The sequence below is a fragment of the Mastacembelus armatus genome, chromosome 1 (genome assembly GCF_900324485.2).
Source record: "Mastacembelus armatus chromosome 1, fMasArm1.2, whole genome shotgun sequence".
NCBI classification, from domain to species: Eukaryota; Metazoa; Chordata; class Actinopteri; order Synbranchiformes; family Mastacembelidae; genus Mastacembelus; species Mastacembelus armatus.
The window spans coordinates 21,259,232-21,283,869 of NC_046633.1; the positions used below are offsets into that span (position 1 = coordinate 21,259,232).

Consider the following 24,638-nt stretch of genomic DNA (forward strand, 5'->3'; position numbering starts at 1 on the left):
CTTTTCATCCTAACATAAATAAATGAATATTTTCCAGGGCATGTTGGTCGTAAGGTGGTCGTAACACACAACTCACTGTCGTGAGAGTTAGCAATTCCCAAGCAACTGCCAAATGTAATCCTTGTGACTGTCAGAAGCCATCATGGCAGCAATTCAACAACAGCAAAGATGGCCATTGAGGGACCTGGAGTGAGACTGTCCACCTACACTATGTCGACGAGTGGCCTTTGCAACCCCTCTGTTAACCTTTTTGGCCTTTCTCGCCAAATCATCCATCATCTCGACTAGCATAAGCTGCTGACACGTCCATATTAACTTGATCTGTGAACTGGCAATAACTTTCCACAAATCTCTAGACCATGTTGATTCGGCCTGCTAGATGGCATTAGCGTCACACCAAGTTACTGTCCATGTTGATTTGGTCTTTTGGTGAGCATTGCCTTTCAGCCAAGTTGTAATCCACATTATTTGATTGGTTAACGAATATGAACTTCTCACCACACTGCAATCCATGTTGATTCCATCTGTTAGCTGGCATCAGCTTTCAACCAAGTCATAATCCACATTGATTTAGTCTGTTGGCTAGCTTTAGCTTCAAACTCTAATAATCCATATGTCCCACATGTTTATTAACCTTCCACTTTCAGCTCCAGAGACAAAAGTTACTGGTGGTTTGGCAGGTGGAGCCTTTCTCAGCTGGGGATAGGTAGAGCTTGCCATTAGCACAGGCACATAGCTCAAAAACAGTCTGTTTGGTGTAGGTGGTACCTGCAGGAGCCCCTTCCAGGGGGTCCACAGCACTGCCGAGGGGAATGTTGCCAAGTCTGATGGTGTTGGCATCCAAAAAGATCTGTAAACATGAAAGAGAGATGTGTTAGAAAACTATGATTTGAGAGAAATAGATGGAGAACAAAGTAAAAACAACAAAACATTAAAATTATACATAAGACATGAAAATAAAAAGACAGAAATGATGTTACAGCTGTAGGGGACTGAGCTCAAATTTAAAAATAATACACAAAATAAGAAAAGGGGAAAAAGTGCAGTTTTTTTAAAAAAAATATGAAAAGAAACTATGGTTGTCGGTACAGAGAAAGAAAGCACATTGCCGTAAGGGATGACTGTGCTCTCAGTGGTCGACTGGGGTTGTCATAAAAAAAAATCTACGGAGACGGAGGGGGAATTTCTATTTGGAACGGGTCTCTTTTGATGAAGAGGAACGACTGAGACAAAGGGCAAGGCATGGTAAGAGAAAAGCAAGAGAATCACCAGAATAAAAGTGAAAGGAAGATAAAGAGAAGGTAAAGTGAAACAGGGGAAAGCACATAGCAAGAAGAAGATACATGTCAAACAAAGCCAATTTTTACTAATTTTAACTAATTCTTATCACAACATTAAAATCTGACAAACACATAGGATGACTCAACACATTTTTAAAAAAATGCTCCAGTTTTTTTGGCATCATTTCCTAGAAACTAGTGGCTACATTTTAGAAAAAGGCGAGAACATGTCGTTCTCAAGATAAAATCAAGCAGCTTATTAGAATAAAAAAAGGGAAGTATCAAGATAAAAACACTTAATTTAACATTTATTTAGTTTCTCTGCACAGTCAAGGTCATTTTTGCAGTGCTGGACTTTAATGTATGACTGCAGGTTTTCCTGATTTGGTGTCAAAGAGGTTTTCCGAAATCATTTTTCAATGCAAATAAAGTTTCAACAGACTTGGAGAGTTTTCAATCAGTTTGGACTAAAGGGTGGGTCAAGGGGTTTGCTATTTGATGGAGACCAGATTATTTGATAGCTCAAGTGCTGTCCCAAGATTATCATAAATTACTCAGAGAAAAACAAGCTGGACAGACAGCATGCACAGACAATGATTAAAAAGAATCACTCACTGAGATACACTTATCCTAACTTTATTTGAGGGTAGACTGGCAGATACAAAGCAGAATTACTTGGGTGCAAATCTGTTCTTTTTGTGTGAGATGGTTTGAGGTAATCTGACCAGGTGCAAACTAGTTTGGGAAGAGATGCCATTAAATTGCAACCTTGACCTCTCCATTGGTATAAGGTAAACATCCATCAATACTTTAGTGTTTAATCCAAGTACTACTAGTTAATTTGACAGCTCTAAGGACAGGTAGTATTCCAACATAGTTTTTCTAGTGACATCTGGAAAATCCAATAAAGTCAGCATATGTATTCTGCCAGCTGATTCTGCTCTGTGCACTGTACCTGGTAGGCAAACAAATGCCACTTTATTTATTTAGGTTTTAAAATCACCATGTTTTTAGCCAGGATGTCTGTTAAGATGCATTACAGTAGAGAAGTTAATGCATGAGAAGTGAAGAGAGAGGGGAGTCCACACGCCAAGGCTGGATGATAACCTCAGCTGATGTATGTTTCCTCGTTATTCACATTTTTCATTTTAGAAATGAGGAGAGGAGAAGTGAAAATGTGTGTGGAAAAAACAATGGGAAAACGTGTGTGTGGTAGAGGGCTGGGGGAGAGATGAGATGAAAGGATGGGATAAGGATGACTGAAAGAAGTTGTCTAATCAGAAGTGGTATGCAGCAGATAGTGGGCATAAAGAGTGGGAGATAAGATGGATGAAAGAAAAAAGGAATAAATTAGTATAACTAATGATTTCTCATTGGCTGACAGAGCATATCCCACTATGAAAATGTCTGCACATACACTAGACAGACATAAACAATGAACAAATGAGAACAAAAGCGCTGTTCATGTCACCTTTAAATATGTATGCAGTAAAAGTAGTACATATATAAGACAATAACCTGGAGATGGGTAGCCTTAAAGATGACATCACCCGAGCACAAAGGCCAATACCTGGTGCGATACTATATTAAGTTTGCTGTATTATTACTTTCCAGGGTGTTTGGTGCGTTAAATATAGTAGTGCTTGACTTTTGGATATGAACTCATATAAATTCGATGAAAATGAAAAACAGACATTTTGGACATAGCAAACGAAGGTGTCCATTGAGTAAGCAGATACAATAAATGCGATAATATATATGTAAACGACATGAAATAAATAGCTACTTACATACACAAACATTTACAACAGCAAAATGTGTTTTTAGGCAGGAGGGGTAGTGATGTTATTCCTCATTCTGTATGTACCATACTGTACAGAGGGTGGTTTAGGGTTGGGCATACATAAAGTAATATCATTTTGCGGACATAGCTAACCTGCACATTAATTTATATATAAGATTACTTTTAATAGCAGAGCAGGTCAGTACACCAACCTTCCCAAACATTTGGGTTGTGCTGCAGTGTCTTGCAACAGCTTCATACTGTCATTGCAGGCCACAATGAGCATCCATGCACTGCCATTTCTGTATAAATGATGGAGGTGGGCAACATACAGTGGAGCACAAAAGGCTTTTTACAGAGAAATGTTCATAGTCACTGAGCACATTGTACATTTGTGAGCCAAAATATTACTTTGTTGTATGTAACATCTTATGTAAAAATGTCCTTATCTTATTGATTGCCTTATCCCATAGATTAAAATATAACTAATTTGTATTGCACAATTAAAATAGTTGACATGAGGGGTGATAACAGAAGCTGTTTTGAATTTTGGATATATATGTCCCTATGCTAGGATTAACCACACCTCGGCAGGATGGGATGACTTACATATGAAAAATTAAGGTTTATGTAGAAATCTTTAGAAAGAACACACAACTTATCCTGATATGCTTTGCTTGTTTATGCTTTGTCCACATTTCCTATAGGGTCATAGGTTATAGCAAAATTAGCTAATCATTACTTCTAATCAGGTTGACCTTAAATATGTACGGTGTGTTAGTTAAAAATATTTTTTTTCTCATTAAGGTGATTAGCCATATATTTTTGGCCATATCTTATACCCTGCAACTTGATTCATAAATACAAGTCCAAACAAAAGTTAAGTCTGTATAAGTTCACTAGAGTGATTTTTAAACTGTTAATCAGTCTACATATAAACAAACTGCCTTCTTGTGTGGATAAATATGTTATCTATTTTCATAATTGTCTTGTTAACACACATGACATAGTGAGCCACTCGGAAGTTACAAAGTAAGGTCATCTTATTGAGATGTGCCCTGACTATTGGTTTTAATGAGGCATAACAATCACAACAAGACGCTTTAAGATCTTCTGAAAAACGAATATGTGCACTCCTCTCCTTGTGTGGCAGGTACAGGAAAATACCACTCTACATCTCTAAATGTTGTTGTTCTCTCCATGCGCATGAATTAAATTGAGATGATTCATCACACTTGTGTTTGTTCTTGAGAATTAGAAATTTTCACAACTTAAAGACATTTCCACGACAATGTCAAGGTATGCCTTTAACAGGTCCCTGGTGTACACCTGTCATCTTCCCTTTGGCTCCCAAATTAAAGCTGCCAGGGCTCAGTTATAGCTTTAAGGACTCAGTCATGGTTGGCAACATAACCCAAATCTAATTCCACCTATTTGCCATAGCAACAAAAGCTTAAATGAACTTAGGCATAGCAATGGGATGGGGGAATGAGGTGAGATGGCTGTGTGCATGTTTATGTGGGAAAATGCCTGGCATCTCTTCCGTAACACTGGGAAAATTGTAGCGAAGAAGAAAAGGAAAACAGAAAGGAGGGGGACGAGAAGTACAAGAAGGACACATAGAAAGAAAAACAAGAAGGGAAGGAGAGGACGCTGATTATGAGGCTGGAAAGGACAGACAACAATCAGTTTATAGGAAGGGATGGAATGAAGGTGATGGATGGAAAAAACTGGGAGAGAAATTAAGGTATAAAATATTTTGTATTTTAACAATCCCATTCATGGAACTTTCTCTAATTCATATTAAATTAAACATTTTCTTTTCATGATAAAAAAATGCAGAATTAATAATTAATATTAAATTTATTCCCTAGCCCCTTACACTAATAAAGTCAATCTGAGCAGCCTTTGATTCAACTCTGGAACCGAATGGCTGCAAATGTTTTGTCAAATTAAAACCTTTAAACTCTATAAACTAAGATAATGTAAAAAGAAAAGCAAATCTGTCCATGTGACTAAACACTTCAGTCAGCTTAATAACTTTGTGTTTTTTTTAATTTTTTTGAATAAACTATTAGGCATAAGTTGGGATAATTCTAATTTTCAGCAGGAAAACTTACTGTACATTTCTGAGTTTAATCATTTTTGGTTTGATTTACAGTGTAGCAGGCAATAAGGACAACAGGGGAGAGGCTGGATGGATAGATAGATGGATGGATGGAAAAAGGGAAAGGGAAGTAGGGGAATGGGAGAAGTCATTTGTTGCAGCTTAAGGTTGGATAAGCACCGACATTCATCCCAGATGAGAGTGTCTGTATGTATTACGTCCATCTGTCAGCAGCAGCAATCCTCAGCCTGGAGCAAAAGTCCAGTAAATTCACATGTACAGGCTGATCCCCTACAAATGTTTTTCATATCTGTTGTTTAAATCATTACTATGAGTGAAATAATTACCTCAGTGTTCTAGTATCTGCCAATGTGTGTTAAGCAGGTATCTGGTATCTGGCTATAAGCCATTTTGGGACCAAACACTTCTAGGGAGCAACCGAGAACTGGTGACCCGAGAACTACTGACCTTAAGGGCCTTTTTTCTGTTCTCATTCACACCACCAATAGGAATGTTGAAGTAGCATAAGCCGACTGATGGTTGTTAAAGCAATGTCACTTCTGCTCAACATTTGATAATGCTAGTGATGCCCCACTGGGGGCCCATTGTGCTTACTGTGGGCAGCCCACAGCCCACCTGTGGCCCACATGTGCCCCGCATTTCACACCGGTAGCGCGACGCACACTGTGCTGCCGGCAGTGGCCCCACATGAGCCCCTTAGTAGGACCCTATTTAGCATGCCCACATGCAGCCTTCACCCAGCCTGAAGTGTGGTTTGGGTGTGGGCTGCCCAACTAGAGCTCCACTAGGGCTCCACTTGGGCCCCATAGTGTGGGGCCTGCATGTGCTCTGCATTTCACACTAGTAACAGGACCTAGACTGGACTGAACGCAGTGGGTCCACATGGGCCCTTCTGTGGGGAAAATATTGTGTAAAAGTGACCAGAGTATACCCACAGTATTAACTGGTCCCTGTGCAGTGGACATACTGAGGACTTACAGTGTGATCTCTTTGGGCTCACCGTAGGCCTGAAACCTTGAAAATCAAATATTTTACTGAAGGGTGACCTACAGAAGATTAGTGATAGAAGCTACAGAAGCATGATACTGTGCCGAGAGCTATTTGTGTTCCAACCACATTTGCCCAGGTTCCCACAGAAACATGCACCTATATATATATATATAAAAACAAAACAAACAAAATCCCCAGAAAATTCCAAATAGTAAAACACGACCACTCAAGAACCACTACCAACAACAATTAGCCAAGTTCTACTTCCCCCTCCGCCTACGTCATATCACGTGGTGCAGTTTTGGGAAAGATGGTTCAAATTACCACTCTATCATTTCTGACAATTTGTCATATAAAAGTAACATTTCTCCTTTGAATGGGTACTTTCAAGGCAGATTAATTATGTGAATTTTGAAAAACCTGTCATATGCTCTTTAAAAGAAAAACACAACAAAACAGCAGCAACAATGCTGTATATAAAGCTCTCCATATAGACAATTTGAAGGAATGTAAATAGTTGTTTCAAAATACTCCAAGAAGCTTGGATGTTCACATCTATCAGCACCTCTCAAACAGGTGCAGCAGTCACTTTTCCTCAGACGTCCACCTTGACACTAGCAGAAGAACATCATATAAGCAGGTGACCTAAGGCTACCAAGTATAGACAGTGGGCAGCTGGCTCTCACAGGCTCGCTCTGCCATGGTTAAAACCCATCCAAACTTGTTTCCACTCAATACGTTACTGTTTAGATACACAATAACGTTGGATGCTATAACTCAGCATGTTAAATGTAAAACCTTCACCTCTTATGAAACACATTATGCCTTTGCCTACTTATACAGCATAACTTATTCCTTTACATTTTATTTAAAATGGCACTCATCTTTTAACAACGGAAGCAAGGTCGTGGGTTTCCAACCCAGTGTGGGTTTACTCCGGGTACTCCAGTTTCGTCCCACAGTCCAAAAACATGTATGTCAGGTTGTTTGGTGACTCTAAATTGCCCATAGGAGTGAGTGTGAGTGTGTGAGGTTGTTTGTCTCTATGTGGCCCTGTGATGGACTGGTGACCTGTCCAGGGTGGACCCCTGCCTTTCACCCAATGAGAGCTGGGATAGGCTCCAGCACATCCCTGTGACCACGGGTTAAGGAATAAGCAGGTATAGATGATGGATGGATGGACATCCTGATGTTGATTTTAATTTGAGATTTGAAAGTATGCCTACGGTATATTTATAGTAATTGTCCATGCCTGTCTGCGTCTTATATTTATGTATTTGCATAAATGTACAAGTCTGTGTGGGTGGTTGAATGTGTGCACACAGAATGAGTGTGTGTGTGTGCCTAAACTGATCTTTCTCAGACATCAGTTTAGCAAGCAAGTGGCTCTGGTGTTAAAGAGATGGGGAAACATGCAGGCAGCTGCAATTATGAAGGGTCAAAACATTCTTCATGGATGATTTCCTTTTGACACAGCTGAGGAACAGGAAAAACAGATGAATGAGTTGTGAGAGAGGATAGTTGTCATTGAAAGGATGTTTTTTCCAGGAGGCAAGGAGGTGGGAGGTGAAGGGAGAAAAACAACAGTTAAGTCTAAGTTGTTGGTAAGGGTTAAATATCTGTGGAAGGAGATCAGAAGGACAAACAAGTGTTGGAGTATGCTGGGGGGTTAGTGGGAAAAATTAGTGTAGAAATGTTTTTAGAAGCTGACTGGGAGAAGAGGGAGGAAGTCTAGGGTGTCTGGGAGGATGAGGATGAGATGCGAGTATGAAGGATGAAGTGGGTGCAGAAATGTAGGTGAAATAGTAAAAAGGGGACACAAATTTATTGTTTCTTTTAACCTTGACTGCTGCGTAGCTTTATTTGTGTGCTCACTGTTGTAACCGTGACAATTAAGATCCTCTATCTTTAATAATGTACTTTATTATTACTATTATATTACAAATACACAGTTATTTCCGGTTCATAGCAAATTTAAATCCCTCTACCTCAATTATTGTATTTTTTTGCGTGGAAGCAATATGCTAGAGTGCATGAATATATCATGCGTATAAAAGCTAAAGGTGAAATTATCTGATGCACTGTGGAAAAACTCAGTGGTCAGTGTAACTGCCTCCTTGCCAGAGTAGCTTTCTTAAAGTGGTAGTCACAAAGTCAGATGTAGTGAAACCACATTCTTACCTGAAGTGTTTGTTCTGACTGTCTGAATAAAGCCTGTGTTGCTCATGTTATTTGACTCTTTATAGGCTGTCTGTCAGGATCTTTTGGGTATAATAAAAATTTTGCACAATGTTGAGACTTGCAGCAGTTAATCATACTGACGTGGAACTGATGTGGGCAAAAAAATCTTTGAGTGAGAAAACGCAGGAGCTGAGCAGTGGAGGGAGAGAGGTGAGAGAGGATAAGTGAAAAAATAGCAATACATGTTCACCGCACAGTGTAACCTCTGTGTTCGCCTAGCCTTGGCACACCTTGCCTCCCATTGGCCTTTTCTTTCTTTCTCCTACTCACCCTGCACTCCCACAGATGGCACACAAACACCCACCCCCCAACACACACACACACACACACACACTCTGCAACAACACAAATATGTGGGAGGTTGTGAAGCTATCTGAGTGTATTACACAGACCATTAAGCTTGTTGAATGGACAGACGCTGGAATGGGAGCTGACAATGGACTAAATGACAGAGGCTGGAGAGAGACTGAGAGTGTAGTAACCCAGATGTAGCAGGGACATAAAGCAATATTGGTCTACTCTACTGTACCACAGACACACCTACACACACACACATACACACACACAGCCTGGGCACAAACAAATATGCATTCACAAAATCAGACACAGACAGACAGGAACAGAGGCTGTAAAAGTAAAAGTAAATGCACTTAAACACACAACAGCACACATCATGAAGCATCCACAGACTAACATAAACACAAACTCACAATGTGATGCGCTGTAACACAAATTAAAAAAAAAAAGTAAAAATACAACCCACCCACATACATTGTAAGACTGTGTTACATCAGACTGACAGACACTTCTATTTATCCATTTATGAATATAGCCTGAGGCAGTGTGACGTACAGGTTAATGAATTTTCTGACATTAATTACAGCTTTTGAAAAACACTTCCCCTAGCTATTGGCAGGTATCTGTTTATCTGTTATCTCTCGTACAAACATACGTAAAGATGAGAACAAGTTTTGGAAGTAAACAGAAGCTCCGGAGACTGAGAGGGGGTGCAGCTGTGGGATTGTGCTGTCAGTGTGACACTCTGTGTTTTTTATGTGTATGTGCATGTGCATTTTTATGCATTTGAATTGTTATGTGGGTGCATGTAGCTCAATGGGAGTGTGGATCCTATACTGTATATGTGCATATTTGAGTGCTTATTTTGTGCGTGTGTGTTTTTTGGTGTACATGCATATCTTTATTTATTTGGGAGGTTTTCACAGCGTCAATTTTTTATAACAGGGAGTTACCCCCTATAAGTATTCTAATTCACTTACCATTCTGCCTTACCTGTGGGTAAAAACAACAAGGAGCAGAAAAACTGTACCAGCTCAATAACACCTTCAGGCTACAGCATCTTAATAAACTCCAGCATTGTGTCAACAAACAATAAAACTTCATGGTAACCTCACTTAAAAGTTTGTCTAGTTAACCTGACTTCACCTTGCTGCAGTCAGCAGCACTGGAGCAAACACTAATTCTAATAACTTTTGTGCATATCTTACAGATAGAATCAAATGTGCCTTATGGGACATTCAAAGTTTCTTCACATATCTGAAAAGAGTTTAATGACATGATGATGCTTTGCCAATCTGTTTATAACACATTGTTCATTTTTTGATGTAATATTGTATGTTTTGTATGTTACTATAGTTTACTCTCTATTGTGTACTTAAGGATAAGGACGACGTTATTGCCAGACCTACAGATCAGCTTCTAATCCCACAAAGGATATGCTGCATTGTATTCAAACTCACTGCTTTGTTTGGCACATCCTGACTACACAGCAGCCCTTCTGTGATGATGTGACTGCATGTCTTATGTTTCTGAGGTGAAAAATGACCTATAACTCTACAAACTTCATTTGAAATGCAAATGATATAGATATTTTCTGGTGAGCCATAGCTAGAGAGACTGAGCCCACAGGTGGGTAGTCAAGAAAAATAAAGCTCACCAAACACAGCAGCAATTGAAGTGATGTCAGCTGATGTGTCATCACTACAGTTGGGCATTTCTGGTGTGAGGCCGATATGTGTATCTAGATACACTGTCACATTAAAGATGCATGGACAGCAAGTTCCAGTGTGATACAATAAGATACAGCCACATTTCTTAATAAAGTCTTTTTTCTCTAAAGTTGTGCATTAAAATAACTAAAGAGTGGGCCATAGCAGCTTCTCTCCTTTAAAGAAACAAAGAGGAGGAAAATTGTTAATGTGTGAAAGCTTCTGAAAAAAACTGTGGGAGCATAAAGCATGTTATGATGAGATGAGTAGCGTAAGAGATAGGTTAACCCTGTAAAAGTAACAAATGAAATGTAAAAATCAACAGAGATGAGTAGAGTGAACAAACTTGAAGAATTGAAGAAAATGGATGGACCAGCAAAAAAGAAGTGAATGGTTGCAGAATAGAAAGAAAGATGAAAGGAGACAGAGAAAGAAAGGTAGTTGATATAAAAAAAAAAAGGGCAGGAAGACTGCACGAATCCTGAGAGGATCTGTCAGGTCTCGTTGGCTTTGATTTTAATGGAACCCAGTGCTCTCCTACCTCTAACCCATTTGGCCCTAATTCCAGTACTGCTTTCCAAACTTTTTAAACTTTAATGGCCCCTTCTTAAGTGCCAGCTGCTGACAACATTGATTTGGCTTTAAGCCTCACTGTCCCGCACACCTTTATTTTCTCCTGCAAAATCGACAGAAACATCAATTTTCTGCCTTCCTCTTCTACCTCCTCTTCATCCAATCCTCAATCTATCCTCCCTTCATCTCCCCTACTATGTTCATTTGATGGTGTCAGCAGTTTAAGAAGAGAATTGAAGAAAAGGAATACCATTTGGATAAGGCGTTTTTAAGAATACATGTAAGTATTTTTGTTGTTTATTTGAAACACTCTGGGTTAGTACAGAAAGCGGTGATACAGTACATCTTTTTCAGACTGGGAGAAATGTTTTTGGTGATGTGCTACACACACATGCAAAGAGGCCATGCTGCGCTGTGGCTGCCTGGTGTTATACACTAAGTGCATGTAATGAAGGAGAGAGGGAGACGTATTCATATATTGTGCAAAAAACGCTCATTTTCTGTATCCAAGTTCAACTTTGATATGAAGTGTTGGTAATTTACAATTCAGTACATAAATTAGAATAATTACATCAAGGGCAACATCAACATCTCTAGCTGTTTTGATAGATATTAAAAACAATATTAATAATTATAATTTTGTGTGTTGTAGTTACAAAATGAAGAAGGAAATTACTAGAGTTCCCTCCTAAGAAAAGGTGGGAAGAAACTGATTTTCAAAGCAAATTTAATATTCAAACATCCCATTTTATTAAATGACAAACTGATGAGGGTTCAGTTGGTCTTATTTGATATGGTGGGTGGGAATTCAAGCAAATGTGATCTTTAAAGTGTAATAGAAGATGCTGTAGTTAAATGATATGTCTGGAAAATCTTTTATTGACTGATGCTGATTAACAGAGCTGTCATCCCTTGTTGTTGTCACCCCATCAGTCAAATTCATTGATTGCTTGATTGAATTTGACTGATGCATTTTGCTCATTTCTGAAATGCATCAAAAGCATGTCTTTCTGTGGGCCTATCTGTCTGTCTAGCAGTCTTTAGTTGAACCTGTAGGTGAACCTGTAGGGACCATTAACATCTTGTGTTTAAAAACACTTGGAAAAAGGCAGCCATGCTGCTTTCTTCTTCTGTCCAAAGCGCTGGTGCTCCTTTGGTGTCTGCCGTTGCTTAGCAACCAGGGGCTGCGTGCTGTATGATGATGTTGAAGTTGCAGGATATAAATGGATTTCCGGTACCGAAAATCGCAGGCTGTAGCTCTGCTGCTAGACTTACTTGTGGACAAGAGAAAAAAAAGATGCTGTGTTTGGGTCCACCTGATCCTTCCAGCACAAAGGAAACACAGAATTTTTCCAGGAGCTCTGTTTGGACGATGGGAGATTCAGAGCCTGTTTCAGAGTGGACAAAGATCAGTTTGATGATCGTCATTTGTCACTAGCATAAACAGGTGTTTTGCTATGAAACCATCTCTGCAGCAAGCCTCGGATTTGTCTGAGATAACTAATTAAGCCAGTATTACAACTAAAAAGATTATGTTGATTAGTATTACCAACTGATAAATTCTAATTATTATGTTTCATAGTGCAGTACTTGTACTTCTAATTAGTGTAATAGTGTTTTTATATTAACACTATGGTAGTACTGATTGGTTGTTTCTTGTCACATGACCTGTGGTGCTTGGGATTTTTTTTTTTCTCAGTGCAGTGTAGAAGGCAAGGAAATATGTTGGTATGGTACCACAAGAGCTTCACAACAGCATCGCTCTTCATGGGAAATAACAAATTTGGGCATGCAAAAGATGCAACACGTGAACTGCCCCTTTTGCAATCCCACTGCTGTCCTCTACAGCAAGGTCAGAGGTCAGGGTCGTGAACTGATGGGGATCATTTATAATAAATAAGTACTGCATATTGCTCTGCTGAAAGAATTGGTAAGGGACAAATTTACATTGTATTTGGCAAAATCTACTTTTTTCCAAATTAATCAAAAATGTTAAAAAAAAACACCTGGTAATAGATGGTAAAATTTGAAATGGCTTAATGAAGAAATAATTGCCCTAATTTTTACATTGCACCAATTATAATAATGTTATGTTATTTATTTTAAAGGTATTATGGAATATGCTCTACAGCTTACGTTTATCACATCAGTGTGACTGTGATCCTGTCAGGACACGGTAATTATTTGCATAATATCAACCTTTCTGAACATATTTACAAACACAGACTAAGGTTTTTTTGGTATTTATAAAGCTGTACATCAGCAAACTTTTTTTTCTGTATATCTGACTGAGGACGAAGTAAAGGGTGACAAGGCTGAGACACAACACTCCAAGTCCTTCATTTTTATCAAGTCTCACCAAAGACCACACCACAACACTCAACACACTTCATTCTATTGTTCACCACCAACAGGAAGACATTTATTTATGCAGGGATGACAGATATATAGAGACAGACAGAGAGAGACAAAGACAGATAATGGATAAACAAAGAGCAGAAAGAGACAAAAGAATACATGAAATAGAGAGAGAGAGAAATGGAGAGAGAGAGACAGACAGATGAGAGAAAAAAGGTAAAAATTATAATCCTCCCTCCCCTCCGTTTTCTCTATGAAGTGACAGCCACAGTGATGTATAACCCTGGCACTGGAAAGTTAATTAGATAGGCTGGGTTACTTAGAGATGACGGACTGAGAGGCAGAGAGGGAGAGGAGGGAAGGTGGCATAGGAGAACGAACAAAAAAACAAAGAAAATAAGTGAAGGAATCCAGGGAAGAAAATAGAAGACTAGGAAACAAGGGAGAGAGACAGGACAGAGAAGAGGAATGAGAGAGAAGGAGGGAGAAGGGTAAAAGGCTTTATCAAAATATGGTTTTGCCTTTGTGTTCAACGGTAAAATTACACAACTGCAATGATTCACTAATCACAAACACTATGGAAGAAGGTTACTGTGGGAACAATCATAAACATAAATTATTAGCCTCAATCTCTGTCTGGCACTGGTGATCCTTGGCTCAAGGAAACACTTTAACATGTCATGTGCACTGCTGAGCAGGTGATTGGATGTCTGCCCTCCAACAGGGAAGTGCATAACATAGGGCAAAAGAATTGGAAGATAGTAAGACAGCACCCAGTCACTGGAACCAAGACTAGCTGTTAGAGTTCAGCACTTCTGAACTCTCCATAAAACTCCCTTTAATCTCACTAGGGTAAACCCTAGACAGGATATCAGACTATCACAAGTCTAACACATACTGTCCCGACACACATGTGTGAAAACTCCAGAACATGCAAAAACTGAGCAGTAACGCTGAGACCTATAGGTTTGTGTTCAGTTTTGTTCCCTCAGTTTTACAGTCTAAATAATTGGTTGTCTTTAAAATATTTTATTCCTTCTATCACTTTTATTTTAAACTGAGATATCTGAGTCTTGGCCCTGTGATGGACTGGTGACCTGTCCAGGGTGTACAGGCAGATCCCTGTGACCCTAAATAGGAATAAGCAGGTATAGATAATGGATGGATGGATATCTGAGTCTTTAACATCGCTCAAAAGTATTTCATAGCTGAATTAATAGTTTTGCTCTGTTTCAGTTCAGTTTTATTAGAGTCCTTTTATCCAACAGTGAACAGCTGCACCGGACATATACATGTTCATGTCTGCAAGCTCAAAAATCTATCAACTCATTGGTCTCATTTATGGTGTTAATGGTTTTTAACACTCTCACCTTTCTCTATCTCTCTGTCTATGGAGGTGTGTGTGTGTGTGTGTGTGTGTGTGTGTGTGTGCGTGCGTGCGTGTGTGTGTGTGTGTGTGTGGTGCAGCTGCATGTGAGTGCTGTGTGTTTGGCCTGACATTGACAGTGAATGTGACATATAAGAAGGGGCCATTCTTCTGTTAATTACTAATGGCACACTATGCTTCAATGGACATGCAACACTGCAGGCTGATGCATACACATGCACACGTACACACAAACACACACACATGCATAAAGATAATGGCTAGTCTGCTACAGTGCTCAAGACACGTGGCAGGCTGCTATGCAAAGAGCTTGACAGTGAGATAGCAGGCTAACAATGAACAGTCACACACACACACACCAGCAGCAGCAGCAGCAGCAGCAACTGACAGGGAGCCTGATCAAACCAGCTTTAATGAAGTCACTTCTCCCAAATAGAAAAGGTGAAGATAGGAGGGATCAGAAGAGGCAGGAAGAAAAGGAGGACAAGGTCGTTTGGATTGATGATGCTCATTAGCCTAATAAGGTACTTTAATGAAGCAGACCCAGCACTAACTCTACCGAGACACACACCTCACCGGTTTTGCTAGTTTGTGTTGTCCCTTATATTTACATATGAACACAGCTATTTTTGTCAGCTTCTTCCACAGATAGCCAAACACAGACACATACATAGGTGAACTGCATTCCAACTGACAGCGAGACATACAAACACACTCCCAAAGAAATGAATAAAAACACATACCTCTCCCTCTGAGGACTGCAAGAGGAGGTCTTTCCTACAGGAAGCTGTGAAGTCTCCCACTCCAGCATTGACCTCCACCCCTCTTGGGGCCTCCAGGGTCAGGGTCCGAGTTGGAGACTCTAGCCTGAGATACATAAACACACTTAAAAACAGTGGCAGCACACACCTACACAGAGAAACAGTATGAATGTACAGGACAGTTTCAGGGTGATGCTTCAGCCACCTTAGAATGTTACTACAAGATCAATAATAAATTGATTGTGTACAAGGTTCTCAAACCCCTATGTTGCTCAATAAAAATCATCAAAATGCATATCGTTGGTCATGTTGGAAGAAGCACAGAGAAAGGCTGCAGGTCAATGGAGTTCGAACCCTGAACCTTCCCACTGTGCTAACCACTGTACCGACATTAAATATGTTTTGAGAATTTCACTCAAACTGGTAAAATACCACTTATTGTTAAATACTTATATAACCCCACTCCAATGTTGCTTAGTATCATGCTCAGTGACCCACAGTCCATGTCTGGGGAATGTTAAAAAATAAATAAATAAATAAACAGACTGAACAGATAACTTTCTTCTCTGGATCAATATATTTTCACTTTATATTATATTTTTTATGGTATTTTTATTATATCATTGCATTTTATTCCTCCAGGGACAGGCATCACAAACTAGCTTAAGCTATAAATGGATGTGTTAGTGGCACTGGTCTGTGTTATGTACTTTCTCCTATAAAATATTTAATCAAATGTAATGGCAACGACAGAGGACTATGGTTGCAGAGAACAGTTACAAGGTGTGGATTGCTAGTCTTTGCTTCAAGCTATTTTTCAGTAAGCTACGTATGCTATAAAAATTGAATTAAAAAGGCCTTGTAAAACACAATACATTAATTCAAATTTCAGGTGTTTCATAAAACAATGCTTTCCATGACCTAAATAGCATTTCATATTTGGTTCAGGAGTTTAATATACCTTCGTACCTCAGCTGCTTCTGCGCTGAGGTACGATTGCATGCTTTCTGATTTTTTAATCAGTTTTAGTGTGTACTAAGGCATTTATTTTTCACTATTTGTGATAAAACCAATGCAAATGAATAGGAAGAGATGTTATACTTAAAAATGCACTCTGGCTGCAGTTAGGATCACTGTCCTTGGATTGTAAAGGGTCTCTACTACGTCTGGGATGCAAAGTTGAAAACAATATGAGATGATTAAACAGCTTGGTGGCATTAGATAAGCACAGTGCTTCGCTCAAGGGCATGTTGGCAAGTGAGAATAAATAAATAGCTCTTTCAGCAAATAGACAGAATTACAGTTTATGATGTGGGAGTATAACAAATTAAACAGCACACAAAGATCAAATCAGAAAAAAGTCTTTGCTTTAAGGGTATTTTTGCAGACATCTTTTGCTCAAGGGCAAGACTGGTTGGTTTCCCAGTCTGTGATGAGAGGTTGAAGGGAAACAGCAAAAGGCATATTAACTAAACTCAGGTGTCGAGCCTGTGGACAACCAAAGCCATAACTGAGCATCAGTACCTTGGCTGAGAATGATCATACCAGACTTCCTTCCTTAATGTCCTTCACTTAAATAGAGTCCCCAGGCGGAAGAAAATGTGTACCCTCCTCATAGGTACTTTGGTGAGGAATAATTCTACTTTTCAGGGTCTCAATCTGAAGAACTTAACATTAGCAGATAGACAAAAGCTCCCTTGGCAGTGGTTTTCCATATTTGGTTGCACCTAAGTAATGAATATACACTTCAGAAAATGTTTGTTCCAACATGCTTCTTTTCTGCTATCAGGTTTATTTTCAGGTTGTTTACGCTTTATTAGTTGGTTGATTTATTCTATTGCCGACACGGTTCACCTTAAGTCATTTGGCTGCGTATTGTGTATGAAAATACATCTTTCTAGACAAAATAAAAATGATTTCCAATGCAGATTCTTTGGATATGAGACTTTACCTTCATTAGAGGAAAAAAGGTTTAACCAGGCTCATTTGCATCAGAATAAAAGCATCACACCCCAATAATCTGCTACTTTAATTTTAATGAAAATGGAAATTTATAGTGAAATTACTTAAAATGGTTGTTTGATGTAACAGAAAGTTACAATTGTCAGCCATATCAAGAATACAATTTTATTTTTTAATGGTATTTTTATCATGTAAAGTTTATTTAAAAATTATATCTCACAAAGAACTTTAATGCATTTGATTTTACAAGTCATTTGTTAATTTTAATGTAGCAAATTGTTAAACCCTTTGCAGACCACATTGTTTTCCTGTTTGCTATGGTATTTATTTTTGGTTGAAAGTAAGGGTGTTGAAGGTGTAGTGGAGCCATGAGATGGATTAAAGGTGAGGGAAGGTTTACGGTACAGTTCTGAGCATCCCAGTGATATAATAAGTGTTGGAAGCAGCACTTCACATTGGGTCTGACTTATTGATCTGTAAAAACACAGTGTATGCTGTGGTAGTCGGAGGTTAAGCTAAAAAGAAACAAAGACAGAGACAGACAAACAACTAGCCAAACAAGAGATTAGTCAGGGGGGAAAGAAAACAGACTTATCCTATTATACATTATCTTATAGCTTTGCATGTGGAATGGAAAGAAAGACAATTAGAGAAAGAGAAAGAGAAAGAGAAAGAGAGGGAGAAAGAGAAAGAGAGGGAGCTTGCTGGCCTAGTCAACAGCAGTGATGTGAGGATCTTCAGCTGGTTTGACAGCTAAGGCAATTACAGTGACGCTGCTGCAGGCTGAAACCAGCTATAATGGGCAGGCACACACATACATACTGATGATCTATCACTCTATGTCTCTCGCCCCTCTCTCTCCATCTCAACATCGAACTCTGTTTGCTTTCACCTCTGATTTAACTCACCTGTCTGTCTCCTTCACAAACATGCCATCTATTACTTTCTTACTTCAGTTTTTCCTCATTGTTAATATGAAGACAAATGTACACATTTGCCAGGAGGAAAACTCATATCTACGTGATGACATCTGTTCAGTCAGACAATCTGACCACCCCAAACTTTTTAAAAATTTTATTCGGTGTAAAGTTCTTGACACTCAAAGAAAAATGTGCTGCAAACAGTATGAGGAGCCGGAGGGAAAGGGAAGACTGTCCAACTGTGATTTGCTGTAACTTGTATGATAATGTGTTCAATTCTTAAATCATAAGAACAATTCAGTTCTGTCACTGTCAGTCGCTGGCAAGAGAAAACCCATGGAAAAGTGATGCATTAGCAGTGGGCAGGACTAGAATGTATGGGTTTCATAATAAAATTGTCACAAATATTGATTAACAGCTGAAAAATTAGGTTTGAGTTTTCATACAAGTTTCAACTTGATTAACTTTGGGTAAAGTATGTATTAGGGGATAGTCTGGAGGCCAGTGTTAATGCTGTGGATTGCATTGCTCTTCCTTGAATGACAGTATTTGTAATTTATTATTTATTATTTGTCTTGTGCTCACATACATTAAACATGAGCTCTGAATAATATGAATAACATGTTATTAAATTGTGAATTAAAGGAAAACTCTCTTAAAAATTTGACAGAGAATAGATGAAAGATGATAGACCATGAAAGATTTTTTTTTTCAGGAATATGAATCCACTCCCTGTCTCTCCCTCTTCACTCAAGAACTGGGATGGAGCCTGATAGTGTTTTATCAAATTTTAATCCAGGTCTAAATCCACTTATCAAATTCAAATCCTTTCAAATCCCCTACTAAATCTGTTAAAGTACTTCATTAGTTAAAAAAAGAGTTTTTTGTAACAGCAAGAAAACTAATTGAAACCATTTTGTTTAACAAAAGATATAACTTAATACAGAAGAATTTAGTTTTTGAACCAAGTTAATAACTCATTTAGTGATTTTAATTGTGATTTGAGGACCAATTACCACACTAGCACGACACTGACATTAATAGAAACTACAGTAATTAACTATTAAACTTAGACAATGGACCTTCTGCTGTTGAAGCGCTGGACGTTCAGGACATATTTTATCACTCCTCAGTGACATTCATTAACCCTGCACTAATTTTTACTTTTTGCTGCATTTTATCCTCAATGTGGGGCTTTGCTGCAGCTGCATAAGCTGTTTTGCTCTTTTGCTATTTGCTCAAAAGCAAAAGCAATAAAATAAATTGCTCATATGCATAACTGACTTAACTTTGGGTATTTTTCCAACTGGGAAAATTGAACCAGCTATTAGAACCTGTCCCTAATCAGTAATAATAACAAGTTTGGAAAGGGAATTTATATTCATACTATTTTAGATATAAATAAATGATCTATGAACATCATTATTAATAGTATGACTAACAGTTTCAGCCATATCGGTAGGGTGGCTCTATCCTGTACCAATGTTAGTCAGTCCACCATGTTGGTCCAGACAGAAACATCTCAGCTATGGAATGGACTGTTTTGAAATCTGGAGCAGATATTTATATCCCTCTCAGGATGAATTGTAATACATTTGATGATCTCCTAACTTTTCCTCTAGCAGTGTCATCTGGTCAAATTCTCTATTATACCTATTATACTAATGTAGTCTTTTATACTCGTATGACTAATAGAAACATAACAAAGCTGCAACAAATCGATTTGCATGAGAAACAATTACAGTTGTTTGGCAGAACACCTAATCTTGATGACTCAACAGGAGTTAAATAGCCTGTTAAGTATATTTTTTACAATGAAAGCTCCATGTACTAAATGATCATATTTTGTCACTCCCATTCACATATTCTGTCTCTGTCTCACACACACACACTGCCACATAAAGTTTCTAGTCAGGCCCCTGCGGTGTTGTGCTTTTTTTTATGAGTCAGATAGCAGGAGTCTGCAGCTAAGCTGTTATCTTTGCATTTCTTTATTATTCAAAAAAACACTCCCTCCATCTCTGTTTCCATTTTTATGTTATTCCTCTCTTTCTAGCTTGCTCTCATGCCAACAAACCTTGGCCCCTTCCTGTCCCGCCTGTCTCTTATGGATCTAACCTTCAGTCACAGCAAGACCATCTTATACGTCAGCCATATTTGTCCAGCCTGACAAGATAAGCAGGACAGAAATACATCAACATGAAAAGGTTTTAATCTTAATTCATTTTTGGGGAAAAACAGAAAAAGAAGTAGAGGACGAGGGCCTTAGACACTAAAAAGATAAGAGGGGAGACTACAGTATATACAGTACCAGTCAAAAGTTTGGACACACTTTCTAATTCTATTCAGTTGTACAGCATGTTCAAACTTTTGACTGGTAGTGTACATTTCAAGAAATATGGCATCTAAGAAACTTCAGAGATCAGTATGAAATACATATTGGAAATTTTATGGTACATTTAGCAATCTTATTTACATATTTCATCATTTTATATCTTAGTTTGAAGTTCAGTGCCGTTTTGTCTTGTGTACTACTCCCTGTGGTCAGTGAATGTATGTCTTATTGCCATTAAGTTTAAACAATGACCTTGCTTCTGAGGCGTAATAGGGTTTGATTCACTGAACAGGGCGTCTGAGGTCAGCCTGTAGAGCTCAAATAATTAAATGTGTTCAGCTGACAGATAGAAATGTTTGTACTAATATCAAACACTTATTTAGTCTTTAAAAAAGTATTCATGCAAAAGACAGTTGTCTAAAAGCCCTGAAATTGAACCTAATCTCAGTGAAAGCTATGTCATTCACTGCTCTCTCAGCATGACTAATACTTGTTGAATATGCATTACTGAAATGCATTGACCTTAAAGTAAACTAAACAGTGGGAGGATTTTTGATTTACAATTAGTGTAGCTGTGAAGTCCATATTCTCACTTTTTCCTATGCAGAAATACATCTGATCAAAGATTACTTTCTAAATTAAAATCAGCACAGACAACACCAAGACCCTGAAATAAAGCAGCTAAATGCATTTCAACCATCCTTCATTTTCCCACCTTCTACTTGAACATGGTCCATTGGAATTATTTCCCTGCATCCTGAGGACTCACGCTTGAAATCTGTTACAAATATCTGTATGGACATTTGCAAACTACATTTTCAGGCCCTCTTATATTTGAAGAGCCATTTCCACCAACATGTGTGGCATTTGGGCTGAAAATATTGGTCACTTTAAATGAATACTGTATGACCAGAACATCAGTTTATTTCCTGTGATGTTCAAGTCAGCTCAAAACTCTATGAAGTATTTGATGTAGTTTAAGTAGTTTATACATGTCCTACCTTTCCTAAAATGCTTGAGCTCACTTTCAGTTTCAATCCCCACTGCTTAATTTTGAGAAGCTAATAATTTTATGTACAGCCAATTGCCTAAATAACAAGTGAAGCATGGCACAAAATGTCAGAATGGTAACCTGCAAAGGATCACAGTTTCTAGACAGAGGGCCACTTTTGCTGTTATGGATGCATAAAGCTGACACAGATAGGTATTTCAGTGAGACCAAAAATATTTGGTTTTAAATTGGCCCATCATTCCTAAACGAGAAACTGAAAATATCTGTGCACTAGTGCACTGAGTCACTAGTGTTTCCCTTGACATCATAGATTTTGCAAGTTTGGTTCTCTAGCCGTGGGATGAAACTATATTTCAAACCAGAGCAAATGAGAAGTTGTGCAGAAAATCTTACTGAAAATGTTCAAATCTGGGCTCTTTAGTGTGATTTATATTTCCCAGAAGACTTGGCTGACATTCATCCTGCCCTTTTCCTCTTCAGAACCACTGAAGGCAACCCCACCTTATCGCCACCTTGCCATTTGGGACGCAAACCTTTAACCTTTTCACAGTAAATGCTCCATCATCTGCCTCAGTGCCCCTGCTGCCAGTATCCAGCCCTGTCCATGAAGCACATTAAAAACATTTTACATTTTAAAAAGTGGTGCTGAGTGAGGCATTGAGACCAGACTGAAGACAGAAAAACAGTCTTTGACTTTTAAAGAGTCAGCTCGACACAGCATACAGAAATATGGCATCTTCAAACTTTTGTCTGGGTGTAAGAGGTTGAAAAAGTTGAAAAGAGTAAGCCTTGGGCTTTTTTGAAAAGTTATAAAAGTCCCTACTGAGTTACTGAGGTGGGACCGGGGAGAGTCAAGGTACATTAGAGGTTTGTCTTTGTGGAAAGAATGTGTGGACATGTTTACATGTGCCAGAAAGACACAAGTTTGTGTTGCAGGTGTTAAAATTGAGGTCAACACCACTGAAGAGTCAATGTCATACTTCAGCGACTCTCTATTCTTAAAATTTTAATTCAAACCAAGTAATTTGTGTGTATGTGTGTGTGTGTGTGTGTGTGCGCATGCCACAGAGCTGTAATGTTGTTTTCCTGCTCTGCTGTATGGAGTACTGAGCCAATAGTAATAAAGAAAAGCACAAGCTGTCCCACTGTTTTTCCACCCTCATACAACTGGGAGCAAAACAAACACACACATATATCCCTGCACTTTTTTTTTTTGTCTGTAAATGTTCATGTGTTACAGTGTGAACAAACTCAAAAATCTTTGACATAGACATAGAAGTAAGTTTAGCTTCAGTTAAAAGGTTTTTCAGAATAAAAGATAGAATTCAATGTACATACTGATTATTGAGGACCATCAGACTGGACACAGCTTTTCAGTTTTTTTCCTCTCATCCATTCATTCCCTACTCACCTGCCTCTTTTTTTAACCTTACTTCCTTTTATCTATGTAAATTTCTGTCTTCAGATATTTCTTTTTTTAGCAATAACAAGTCAATGAACAATGGAAAGAATGGCTGAAGTTGCAGAGGAGTGAAGCTAGTCTCTCACTGCTGATTAAATTATCAGCTTGGTGCCCAATGGAGGCACAAAGGCATGAAATTGCTTGACATTTTTTCTCTTTGCACACGGTGCCATTAGCCATTTCCTCTACTACATTTCACAGTGAGGAGGACAGCGAGAGCCTCTGAAAGTCGCTTTGGAGTAACTTGTGAATTTGTCAGCAAGTGTGTTGTGTAAAGGCAGATATATATACAAGAGATGCAAACACAAACTATTAAAAAGAGAGAGTGACTTCTGGTGTACATAGTATCTAAAATGAAGTACAAATAAATTCAACTTCTTAGGTATGTCCATCAGTACACGCCCTTTGTGATTCCCATATACACACAAAACAGTCTTTTTCTTTATCAATCAGCTACAGCTTTACCATGAACCTACATCTATTTATTTGATAAAAATAATATTAAGACAACTCAACAGCAAACAGCAAGTTGTTTCCAGAAAAATTAATCACATTGGCAGACTTGAGGCTCAGTGTGACACTGGAATAAGACATCATCTTAAGAAGCTGCTACAGGCCCTCGCTCCTAATGACATCTTTAGCAATTGTACTGCAGTCCTTGTTATTTAATATCCCTTGCAAATGGTGCTATCTTGTACTTTTCTAAATATTGGATGAAACTTTAATGATCCCTGTGGGGAAGCTGGGTATTTGCAGCAGCATAGAGAAGGCTATAGATAAGAAAAGAACAGATACAGAGAACTGAAGATAATTTGATAAGCAATTGCCACAGCAGAACATACTGGGATTAACAAAGCAGATAAATATTAAAGACAGTATGTCCTCACAGAAACGTTTACAGGTTAGAAGCAAGTCTGCAAGTATATGTGCAACTTTAGCTGTTTACATTATTGGTTATATAGATGGAAGAACATATGTTGGGAAAAGAGATTGTGAACGTCACTCTGCTTCCATAAAATCTGATAAAGTGTCCCTGAGAAAGTCACCTAAGCCCACTCTTCTACTTTAATATAGAGAATCCACTGCCTCGACTGCATTTTGTGGCACAAAGTGTGCATTTTTCCAGATTATCAGATAAGCTATTCAGCAGGTGATGATGTACTGCAATCTTCTTTAAAATGAAATAAAACAGATAATAGAAATCAACAACAGACAAGAATAAATAAAATATATGGTGCATTGAACACAGGTTATTTTATGAATATTTTCTGTTCTTTTTGTACTGTATTTTTGTAACCAAGGCAAACAGAAGAATCATTTCCCAGGTGTTTTTCCATTGTTTGCAGTCAAGAATGCATGAAAGGTCACCTCCTCTTCATGTCCAAATTTAAAATAAACCAGAACTTCTGGCTTTACTGTGTACTTGCTTATTCTTCAAGA

At 38.4% G+C, this 24,638-nt stretch overlaps 1 protein-coding gene across 1 annotated transcript in view; it reads right to left on the reverse strand.

Moving 5' to 3' along the window:
* Nucleotides 1–523: 523 nt before the first annotated feature.
* LOC113128321 (zeta-sarcoglycan-like) overlaps nt 524–24,638 on the reverse strand; it is a 321,035-nt gene continuing 296,920 nt past the window's right edge. The window contains exons 7-8 of the mRNA XM_026303565.1: nt 15,490–15,613; nt 524–850 (exon numbers count right to left, since the gene is read on the reverse strand). Of these exons, the coding sequence (XP_026159350.1) occupies nt 644–850; nt 15,490–15,613 (331 nt within the window). The 3' untranslated portion in view covers nt 524–643. The remainder of the gene's footprint in view (nt 851–15,489; nt 15,614–24,638) is intronic.